Here is a 12,307-nt window from a genome sequence, read left to right on the forward strand (position 1 = left end):
AATAAGTTATTATAAAAACGTGTATGTGTGATATGTTCTGACTGAAGAATGCTGATTTTAATTAGCTACTTTAAAATGAATTACTAGTAATATAGCAGAAAGCCAGATCACAAGGGAGTTCAAGAGCAGAAGATTTAAAATATACGGAACAGATCACAAAAATGACTGGGAAACAAATTATCTAGATAATTCTGATTGTGACATAGTTAAGTTCAGCATCTGAGTGGGGGAATAAAATTCCTAGAAACTTATCTTAAAGAGAAATTCAGTCCTTAAAGGGAAATTGAAAGACCATAGGCTTTAGGTAAGGAACAATATAAAAGGTCAAATTTTAAAAGGCAATCACTCCTTGGAGGTCTGGAGAATATTTAATAGCTAATGGGGAGCCCAGGGAAGATGTGCTCTTAAGGATCAAAAAAATAGCAGGCTCTGGAAAATAAGCTCTTGCCGACTAATTAGCAGTCAATAACAATATTGCTGGAGGAAAGACAGCCCATGGGAAAGAAATAAAGAAGTTGAGAAATTTTGTGTTCATGAAAGAAAAAAAAAAGTTGGGGGGAGGCATGGTCTATCATTGTCTCCTTCTGATATATACAAAAAAGTATGTTCAGCCCAAGTACCATGTCCTTTGTTGATGTTTGTGGGGGCCTGAATGTACTTGCTTATGAAGAGAAAATAGATTTATGGTTGAAATACATTGTCTTTGTCTTCACTAGGAGGAGGTTAGACAGATTTCTATCCCCAGAAAGACTGGATGGCCCGGTCCAAATGGTGGTCAGTATTCAAAACAGCTAAGCCATGTTGGCAAAATAAAGTGGCTAAACTACTGGGGACAGATGGCATTTTCCTAAGGAGTTCTGGGAGAACTCAAGGATGAACTGGGATAATGATGTCCCAGAAGTGAAAACTGCTGCCATCCTATTCTGCAGATTGCAAAGGTGAACCAGTTGAAAACAAAATAATTAATGAGTTATTAATTAGTTTTAAAGTCTCCAGAGGAGGAGGTTCCTGGGAATTAGACTCAAGAATTCTCTTCTTCATCTTGGCCAACTAGAGGAATCTGTAATAAAGAATGAGATTACTGAATTTTTAAATATAATTCTCTGAGAAGAAGCTACGCAGTTTCTGTGACAAGAAATTGTGCCCAGATGAGGCATTGTTTTGAAGGCACCAATAAGAAATTAATAAATATAATTTCCATTTAAAAAACTCTTTGACAGCCTGCCTCTCCAAAATCAATTTCATGGGCTTTTGGCTATAATCGGCACTATAATGGTTCTGACAAAGATCCAGGACAAAGAAGACTAGGTGTAACTGAGCATTTCCCAGGATGTGGATGTGCATAAGGTGAACTGCCTAAGAGAGGAGTGCTCAACTTGATCTTAATATATATATGAGTAGTTTGTCAATTACTGGAGTAGCCTTCTCACAGTGAAATCTCCAGAGTGTGTATTTCTGTTAGGAAAAACCCAAGCCAAAGTGGGTAAATGATCTAACACATTTACAAATCTGTAATGTGAGTTATATATGACATACCAATAAAGAGTCTGAGTTATGTGTGTAAAAGCAATGATTCTATGTAATTAGTTATAACAGAGGCAAAGAACTGGGAATACTTGTAAAGCACTTTTTTGGTTCAAAGTAATTTGTTTCTTTTCAGAGATATTCAACTATTTACCTTTTATTCTTTTCTGTCCTGCCTCCTCCTCCTTCTTCTCCTTCTTTCTTCTTCCATTAAAAAAATCAAAGCAAAATGTGATATATATATCTGCATATATATGCAGATATATATATGAATATATGTATATGCATATACATATAATATAAAATTTCAGGAAGCAAAGGTGAGTCTTTAGTTTACATCTGGAAACTCATGTACAGCTCCCATCACTGTGCCTTGGTGACGCAGGAAGTTTGGCAGCAAAGTTTTATATTTTCAGGACTCAGCTGACTGTCTTGATTATAAAATCAAATTTTGAAGCTGTTTTATGAAGCAAGACCTTATAAATGATATTATTATTATAAATAAACTATAAATCTGACCAAATATGGAAATTTCTATTTTGGGGACTTCTGTATCAATTTTTTTTCTTTATTAATAAAATGCCATATCCTAGTGCTTTATTTGGAAAGGATGTGGACTTTTTCTAGGAGTGATAATGTCTTGAACTGTGACAAAGATAAACCTATATGATTTATTGCAAACACATTTGTTTTATTTCATTACATTATATTCTGTGAACATTTTTTCTAGTCTTTAATTAAACATGATTTATACAAATTGAGGTCAGTTTCCATTTAGATTGCTTGCATTGTTAATTATAGTGCAAATAGCCTTCACTGCTGAAAGAACTGCATCATACAAATATGTAAATGCTTCTGTGTAATTTGCAATTGTTCTCTAAGCTTGTATATTACTGGGCATGTGCCTATGCTGAAATGTTTTGCTAACTTAGCTACTATATTAAAAATATGGATAACTTAAGATAACATGTATATTTTTATGTATTTAGATTTAAGTAGTTTTTGAGATTTGAAAACATTGAAAAATGCACATTTAAATAATGAAAAGGTTATTCTATCACAAATTGAGTCTATGTACAAAGAATTTTAACTTCAGCAAATGCCATTCCAATTCATTCCACTTCATGTTAACCTCTGGGTAAAGGTGTTAACTGTTGATTTTTTTAAGATCAGATGTCCTTAATTATAACTTGCTTTGCTGACAGTTTATAGATGGGGCCTGATGAGCCTGTAGCTAGAAGGTTTAAAGGTTGATTTGTCTCAATTAGACTTACACTCACATATTTTAATTACTACTTATTATGTAAAGACTTGGAAGATTAAGGAAGCAAAAAACAGCAGTATCTGTGTATAATAATTATTGATTATTCTCACATTAGTTATGAGAACTTTCTTCTATTAACATTACAAATCAGCCAGAGCTGGGTTTGATTTTACTCATGAAGTATTTTAATCTTAAAATGATAAAATGCATAGAGCCTCTTACATGAGACTTAAAATATATGCCGTACCTATTAACATCAAATCTGTGTGTGCTTCTGTCCCTTCCTCTTGTATGCATTTCTCAAGTCTGTCTCACATATGGCTTTACTAGGTTCTTCTAACGTAGAAGTGTGAAGGAAATACCCTCTCATCCTTCTCATCCTGCTCCAAATGTTCATTGCCAAAAAATAAAACCCTGTTCCATCAGCCTGCACTAAGAGTTCATCATAATCTTGTCCCTATCTACATCCTCTGACAGGGGATTCTAACACTCTCGTTTATCCTCTTTGCTCCAAAATACTTTGCTCCTGTACCTAAACACACCGTCACATCATGAACATTCTTCTTCAAAGTTGTGATTCATTCTGTTTCCCTGCTTGGAAATAGACCACCACCTCTATCACATCCTTATTAATCTTTATTAAACCTTTTCTTCTTGTCTAAGATCAAATTATCTTTTGTTTATGTGGGTTCTTCAGACATATATGAGAATACATTTTTGCATCTAACTTTACAAAATATGGCAGTGTTTTCTCTAAGATATGAAGTTGTTTGCCATTGACACATTCTCGTCTATAACAAATTGTAGTAGAGAAGATACAGATAAATACATACTGGGCATGTTCCAAGGTAGCCAAACATTATTATTGTCATATGTTGAGTTGGCAGCAATAAGTAGCATGGGGATTTTCATGTGGCTTACAAAATGTTTTGCGTGTTAGTCTACTATAAATATAGTCTAATTATAAGACTAAGTGAAATTTTGATAAGCACAAAGAGAGCTGAATATTTTATTATATTTTGAAAAAGAAAAGAAGTAACTTATACTTAATTTGTTTTCTTTCCCCTCCCTCCTTGACTGCCTCCCTCCCTCCCGTCCATCTTTCATTTTTGTACAGTTTCCGTATTTAGGAGTCTATTACACTTTTTTTCACCCCGAGACAGAGTCTGTTACCCAGGCTGGAGTGCAGTGGTAATGTCTTGGCTCACTGCACCCTCAGTCTCCCAGGTTCAAGCAATTCTCCTGCCTCAGCCTCCTGAGTAGCTGGGATTACAGGTGAACGCCACCATTCCTGGCCAATTTTTGTATTTTTAGTAGAGATAGGGTTTCACCATGTTAGCCAGATGGTCTCGAACTTCTGACCTTGTGATCTACCCAGTTTGGCCTCCCAAAGTCCTGGGATTACAGGCATGAGCCACCACGCCCAGCGAAGTCTGTCATACTTTACAGCACACAGAATTTTAGAGATCTTTTAGAGATTAGCAGATTCTGATTTTATCCTACTATTTGAAATTATAAATAACTCACATTGTTCTGAACACAGTCATGGATTGTCTCTATTCTCAATCTGTGATTGTCAACTAGAAACCAAAAAGGGGTGCTTTTTGAGAGAAAGTTATTACCTAAGGAAATTTAGACCAGACTTTCTGCAGCAAACAAGAGAGTAGCCAACTCTGCTTTCCAGAGGTGATACTAATTAGAAGAAAAAATGTCAGAAGAAAGAGCAAAATTGAGATTTTTGAGTACTTTTTCCTTGTTTCCTTTTAGAGATAATTTAATGATCATCTTGCTTTAAGCAACTGTAATAACCCAAGACTTCAGAACTACCATTTGATACCTTATAGGGTATCAGAAGTCACATTACAAACCTGGAATAAAATTTTTAACGTTGTGAACATGACTGTTTCTATTGTTCTGGTAGAAAATTTGTTAGGAAACATTTTTTGGGGCCCCAGTTGTTTTCCAGATAGATTATGGCATTTTCAGGAATACAAAGAACAGGGCAGGATAGGAACTTTATTTGTGGAGCTCATTTTATGACAAGGTGAAAGAGGTAAAGGCACATAAACAGACAATTTCCAAGTCTGTAATACAGTTAAAAACAACACTAAACAGTTAGAGAAATGAAAGCAGATAGGGAGTTCAACTGGAGTAGTTCATAGGATGAGGAAGAGATGGGGAATTATGTGTGCTCTCCAGCTACTGTACTAGCTCCCACAGAATCTAGCATGGTGCTGTGATTCAAGGAAATGATTCGTGAATATCATGATTGATATTTGATTGAATTAGTCATTGTTTCTTTTGTGTTCAGAATCAAATTTGTTTTCTCTATCGTCCAAAATTAGCAAGCAAAGAAGTATAATTTGCTCAATGTTTTATATTTCATGTGATTTTGCATTAGATATAATAGTAGTATATCAAAATAAGTCCCTTTAGTCATCATAACTTTAGAAATCCTTGAATGAGATTAGGAAGTGATCATCATTTACATTTATTAAACTTTGCATGTAACGAGCTTTAGCTATTAACTCTAATTTGCTTCTCATCGTATTCATCAAAGACGAACTATTTAGAAACTAAAACATCTCTGTCAGTTAGAATTTTAATGAATTAAGATGAAATGAGACGGTGTTAATTGGCAGTTGTTGCTGCAGGGGAGGTTTCTCGATCTTGTAAGTGAAAACAATTCATCTTTCTATCAGGGTTAATTTGTTTGATTTAGTTCTAAGGATACACTGAATATTTCCCCAAACTACTCATATTTATTTTCAGAATGGGAGAGTGGTTTCGTTCCATTGGTCTTTCCTTGGGATTCTGAATTTTATTTGAAATTGATTAAATTTAATGGTTAATAAATTGTTGGTTTTAAGGAGCATTTGTATTATTGACTAAACACACACATGCACACACACACACACACACACACACACACACAAAGGAATAGCATTACTAAGAATTTGTATTTAAAATGTCTAAAACTTTCCAATACCTAATCATTTCTTCTAATAATTATCTTTCTCTTTCCTTTCTATTTTCTTTAGACATAAATGAATGTGAAGTTGAGCCTTGCAAAAATGGTGGGATATGTACAGATCTTGTTGCTAACTATTCCTGCGAGTGCCCAGGCGAATTTATGGGACGAAATTGTCAATACAGTAAGTACTCATGTGTTTGTGTGTGTGTGTGTGTGTGTGTGTGTATACATATACATTTTTATGTACATATTCTACATTTAGCTTGGAATTTGGGCCAAACTCAATATTATTTGCTTTCAGAGTTTACAATCAATTGAAATGGTACTTTTCATATTTGTTGTATGTCATTAATATACACATATCCTCTAGGATGTCTCACTTAGTGCACAATATGCATAGAAGTGGTATCTTGTGACCTGAAAAGAATGACATTTCCTCAGATACCGAAATTCCAAGGATCCCATAAATGGTTTATGATTATGTATATGACTGAAATTTCTCCCAACAGAGCAACACTTTGGTTCTGAGTGTAAATTCAGGGCATTGAAACTAGAAAGACAGGGCACACTGGCAAATGCCTGTCATCCTAGCACTTTTAGAGGCTTTAGTGGGAGGAGCCCAGGAGCTCAAGACTATCCTGGGCAACACAATGAGACCCCATATCTAAAAAATAAAATAAAATAAAATAAACCCCAGTTAGCCTCTATTACTAATAAAAGGTAAAAATAAAGGAGGATGCATTTGATCTATTCCTCATCTAGCAAGAATGTTGCACACTATTTATTTGTCTTACTGGAAGCCAAAGACAGTAGGGTTTCAAAATAATATATCAAATGACAGGGCAGGTATTTGCCTAAAGTCTTTACAAAGAGGCAGAAAACACCACTCCCCAAAAATAAAAAAAAGCTAGGAAAAAGTAGTCACAGGACTAAAGTCAATGGGATGGGGCCTAATCGGGCCCAAACAGATGTTAATAAGAATACTAATGATATAGCCTTATAATTGTTGGACAATTAGAGGAAAGCTCATACTGCTACTGCTTTGATGTATATTGCATGATCTGAGCACCACAACATTATTCACATTCAGAATGTAGACGAAGATGAGAATTCAGATGCAGAAGCTGAGACACAGTTGATGTTGTTTGGCCAAGCTTTCACAGCTGTTTAGCGACAGAAGCACTGCTACAGGTTTTGGATTTCCAGCTTAGTGTATTTTCCTGAAGACTGAGATACCTTTTTAAATAGAGAGGTATAATATAAACCTGAATACACAAGACATATTCATTCTTTATTATACACACACACACACAGACACACACACACACACAACCCACATAGTTCTTTCTCTTCAGCTATAGAGCTATAGTAAGAAATTTATTTCTCATTTTATTTTTCTTTCTTTGTCTTTGGCCACGGTCTTTATTTATTATTATTTTTTATTGCATTTTAGCTTTGGGGGTACATGTGAAGAACATGCAAGATTGTTGCATAGGTACATACATGGCAGTGTGATTTGCTGTCTTCCTCCCCTTCACCTATATATAGCATTTCTCCGCATGCTGGCCATGGTCTTTACAAAATAAAATAGAAAATATTGTTGAATAATTTGATATATATAAAAATATGTATAAATAAAATAATGATATAAAATGGGATGCTCATTACTGTAGTCCAGACAAACTGCACAAAATAATTAAATTCTGAATATTACAGAAGCATCTCGAATTGGAAAAAAACTTTTCTAAGCTTAAAATAATGGAGGAAGGACATTGAGCATGAGTTGATGAAACAAAGTGCAGGACACAGAAAGATGGAAAGGGAAGGCTAAGTAGGTTGACCATACAACCAAATAGACCAATAGCCACCCAACCAACTAACCTAGAAACCTTCCCATCAAGGATTCAACTAACCACCCACTAAGCTAACGCAAGCTCAGGTTCAGCTGCTCTTTGGCCTGTCACAGGAACTGCACTTGCGTCCATTTTTGTTTCACGGAACTTGAAAATGGCTGCTCAGTCAACACTGAAAGTTGTGCCAAAAAGCACCTCCAAGATGTCTGTCAGTGAACATCTTAATATCGTGATGAACAAAAAACTGATGTCAGTGACTATTTCACCTTCATTCAGCAAAAATAGAGAATCGATACCTGAATGGAGAACCTTCCAGGAAGGATCTTTGGCATAGTTTAAAACAGTACCTGGGTTTGAGCATGTCTAGGCAGGGTAATGCCACCTCTAATCCACAGGAGGCCTGACTAGGGTAACAATTGTCAGGAGAAACCTTCCCACTTTCCTGAAAGGAGGCTTGAATGGGGGACATATCATAAGAACCCTGCCTGGGGAATGAGTGTCACTCTGCAGTAATGAATTCGGCTAGGAAATGGCACCTGAGGGTGTGGATATCCTAGAAGAGGAGCCCTAGAATGTGGAGCTATAAAGCATGGAGGAACTGGGGAACAGGTTGAGTTGATAGGCTAGGGATGAGGGGCTCATGAGACAGTAAAGCTGTGGAAGAGAGAGAGAGGCCCTTGCCCTGTCATTAGTTTGTGCCTAATGTCTTCCAACCAGTTTTCCATATTGTGTTAAAGAAAATCTTTGCTTTTCTTTGAATGAGCTTTCTATCTATATAATATTTATATTTAAATTCAGATTCCTCTTTGAGGATGAGTATGATAGTGGTGTGCCTCCCTTAAACTGTCATGTGACCTGAAATTCTAGCATTTCCTCTATTATCTATGCCATGGCAAAGGGATCAGAAAAAGCCACTTAGGGAGTTCCCTAAAATATTTCCTATTGGGATGTTTGCTTTTATTTTATTGAATGTTAAGAACATATAATAAATTAAGGATCTTTATTCTCCCTATCGTGTAGGTTTCTTGGGATATGGTTCTACTTTTTTCTGTAGTCTCTTAGAGTTTTTAGAAAATCTAGAGTAAAAAGGGACATTCTGACACACTGACCATTTAGTTCTGCGCATTGAGAACTCAGAGAATTCACTTACTATGGGGCACACAGAAGCACCTACAGGTTACAGGTGGTACCAGATAAAAGCTGCTTGAAGTTAGGATCTTGGGAGTTGTTGACATTACATAGATGATAACTCCTGTACTGGCTTCTGCCCTGGAATAGGATTGATAAGCTTTCTTCTGGACTTTGTGTCATGTCTAAGAGGGCAGCCTTTCTTTCATTTATTACCAGACTTTAAATTTTAAAAACTCAAATTTATTTCTTTTGTTAAACAATTAAAAACAAAATATTTTTGTTAAGATACTGCCTTAATAAATACTACAAAAATAACTATCAATTATTTACTGTAATGTATGTCTTTAATTAATACAGCCATTAAGCACTTTTACACTTTTACTTTGTAAGGAATAAATTTATATCTAACTCTATTTTGACCTGTTGCAAAATTATGTCGTAATAATTATTATGCAAATCAATTACCTATTGAACATTTTCAATAACAATGAAATTGCCTCATGTTAAAAATAAACTAATACTAGGCAAAAAAAGTTTCCCATAGATTTTCCAGTAATTATCTTCTAATTATATTTATAGGGGAGTTAAATAATACATATTTCTGATTTAAATAATTCCAGTTTAGGCTTCTAGATATGATCCATACAACTTACTTACTTTGGAAGATCTCAGTTCATTTTTATTTTTATTATTTATATATTATAAGGGTTTAGTTAAGTTTTATTATTTTTATATTTTACATGAAATTGCATTTGATTGATATGTGAAAATCATTTAGATGTTCCTGTAGTATTTATCACAGCATAACAACAATTCTTCTAATGAAAGTCTTAATTTAATTCCTTTGTTCCTTTTATTTATTTATTTTGAGATGGAGTCTCACTCTGTCACCCAGGGTGGAGCATAGTGGCATGATCTCAGCTGACTGAAACCTCCGCCTTCTGGGTTTGAGCAATCCTCCTGCCTCAGCCTCCTGAGTAGCTGGCACTACAGGCGTGCACCACCATGCCTGGCTAATTTTTTTTTGTAATTTTAGTAGAGTTGGGGTTTTACCACTTTGGTCCGGTTCAAACTCCTGACCTCAAATGATCCACCCACTTTGGCCTCCCAAAGTCCTTGGAATACAGGCATGAGCCACGGTGCATGGCCCTTCACCCCTTTTAAATGTTGTAAGCTCAAGTGTTCAGACAGTTATTTCCATAAACAGCTTGAAAGAATATGATGATGAATTAGAAGGATAAAACTTTCTCATAAGAACAGATAAGCTTTGTCATGTAAGTTTAACTGAACATGATGTTAAACTAGATTAAGTGCAATGAAAATTAATAACACTTTAGTCAGCTAATCTAAAGATAACTAGAGTTGTTCTCATTTATTGGACTATGTGGCCCACAATACATGTATACATTTCCCTCCTCAGTGCTTAAATATGACATGCTTAAATTTCAGAAATGGCACTCAAATTCATTTTTATCACCAACTCTACTTTGGGAAAATATAGTTATCAAGGGAACCCTTATAATGCAACATCCCCAAACAATTATGACAAACAAACAAACAAAAAAGACTTGGGTGATTTCAGAGTGTTTTACCAAAAATGAAAACTAAAATCTTGTAGTAAGGACTGAGAGATGTTTCCAAATACCACAATTATCCAGTTTTTGCCAATTTAATAAAATAACCTAGATAATTATATAGTTGTTTAAGAATTCTGTCTGTGATATTATAAGGATATTAAAATAATGCCTGTGAATATTTTTAATAGTAAATTAATATATTTTCTTATCTTGATTATTTAAGCAGTTTTAACTTTTAGCCATCATTATAAATTAACTAGTATTTCCAAGAACATAAATATAGACAGTATATCCTCTTGTGTGTGTGTGTGTGTGTGTTCTTTCTTTTCTTTTTTTTTTTTTTCTAAGACGGAATCTCCCTCTGTCTCCCAGGTGGCTAGAGTGCAGTGGTGCAATCTCTGCTCACTGCAACCTCCACCTCCCAGGTTCAAGCAATTCTCCCACCTTGGTGTCCCAGGTAACTGGGATTCCAGGTGCCTGCCACCATACCTGGCCAATTTTCGTATTTTTAGTAGCAACCACAGTTCACCATGTTGGCCAGGCTTGTCTCGAACTCCTGACCTCAGGAGATCCACCCACCTCAACCTCCCAAAGAGCTGGGATTACAGGTGTGAGCCATGGTGCCTGGCCCCTACATGCTTTCTTTTGTTGTCAATATGTACTACCAAGTATATTTGTTTGAATACAGACTTACTAAAAATTGATAAAACATTGTATAGATCAATACATTATGAGATTTGTATTTTCATATGCAATATTTAATTATTGCTTTTTAAAAGACAAATTTGTAAATAATGACAGGCAAATCTTTTTTGTTTACTGAACTATATCTTTTCACCAATTCATATAAGTTGATTTTAAACTTCACCATGTGTCAAGAACCTTCCTAAGTACTTTAAATATTGATTTTTAAATCCTCTCAGCACTCTTTGTAGTAGGTACTCTTTATTACTGCTTCCACTTTACAGAGCAGACTGAGCTATTGAGTGATTAAATCATTTGCATAGGTTCACCTGGCTGTTGAACTTCAGAGCCTGGCCTTAATCCCAGGCATTGCATTTGCAGAGCCTGCAGCACTAAGCATGATATGATCCTGTCTCGTGGGGTAAAGGGATGTTGTTATTACACTCTACACATTAAAAATGCTTACATTTGATGAATGGCCTTGGCAAGTGACAGCAGCATAAGAGGAAAGAGTGCAGGCTTTGCATTCAAACAGAACTGGAAGTTTAAACATTTTCTATTTGTAACTCTATGGCCTGATAAGTCCATTGCCCATTGTGAGCCTCAGATTCTTTAACTGCAAATGGAATTGGTAATATCATTTGATGTATATATAGTGATGGACAGATTAAAGTTAATAGCATATGTAAAATACCTAGGTCATGTTGTAAATAAAGAAATAATTGAGTAAATATATACATACAGGATTTTTGAGTTACTTGGAAAAGAAATTAGCTTGTGTCTCACCTTTTCTTTTGTCATAATGTGTGATTTTAAGTTTTATTATATATGTAATCAACTTGTCCTTCTTTAGTAAATGAGCATATGTCCTTGAGAACAAGCAGTGTAGAAGTTAGGTATAATGCCTGCATACCATGTTTTACAGGTACATAAAATTAAAAAATGCTCTGGCATTAATATAAGTTTAAATAAATGTTCTTTATCTACTCCAAATTATTATAGGAGAGAGTTGCTGTTTTTTTTTTTTTTTAAAAAAAAGGCTATCATAACATATGAACCATAAACACCCAATTTGATTTATCTCTTTGTATGTTTACAGTACTGTAAGATGTCACTGCTGTTTGATCAGGTATTTTAGTGAATGACAAGCAAATGAATATTTGGAGTTGTTTTAGTGAATGACAAGAGCAGAGTGAATAATTCCAGTATTTTCTATAATAATGGTCAGAGATTATAGTTTTATACTATATAATACTAAATTCCTACTCTTCTCTATTCAGCTGTGACAAAATGAAAACAT

At 34.9% G+C, this 12,307-nt stretch overlaps 1 protein-coding gene across 3 annotated transcripts in view; it reads left to right on the forward strand.

The window, feature by feature from the left end:
• Positions 1-12,307, forward strand: part of EDIL3 (EGF like repeats and discoidin domains 3) — a 434,019-nt gene that overhangs the window by 239,892 nt on the left and 181,820 nt on the right. For all 3 annotated transcript variants that reach the window (XM_003920781.4, XM_003920782.4, XM_074384070.1), the window contains one exon: positions 5,830-5,943. In XM_003920781.4, the coding sequence (XP_003920830.1) occupies positions 5,830-5,943 (114 nt within the window). The remainder of the gene's footprint in view (positions 1-5,829; positions 5,944-12,307) is intronic.

Source organism: Saimiri boliviensis, chromosome 1 (assembly GCF_048565385.1).
Source record: "Saimiri boliviensis isolate mSaiBol1 chromosome 1, mSaiBol1.pri, whole genome shotgun sequence".
Classification (NCBI taxonomy): domain Eukaryota; kingdom Metazoa; phylum Chordata; class Mammalia; order Primates; family Cebidae; genus Saimiri; species Saimiri boliviensis.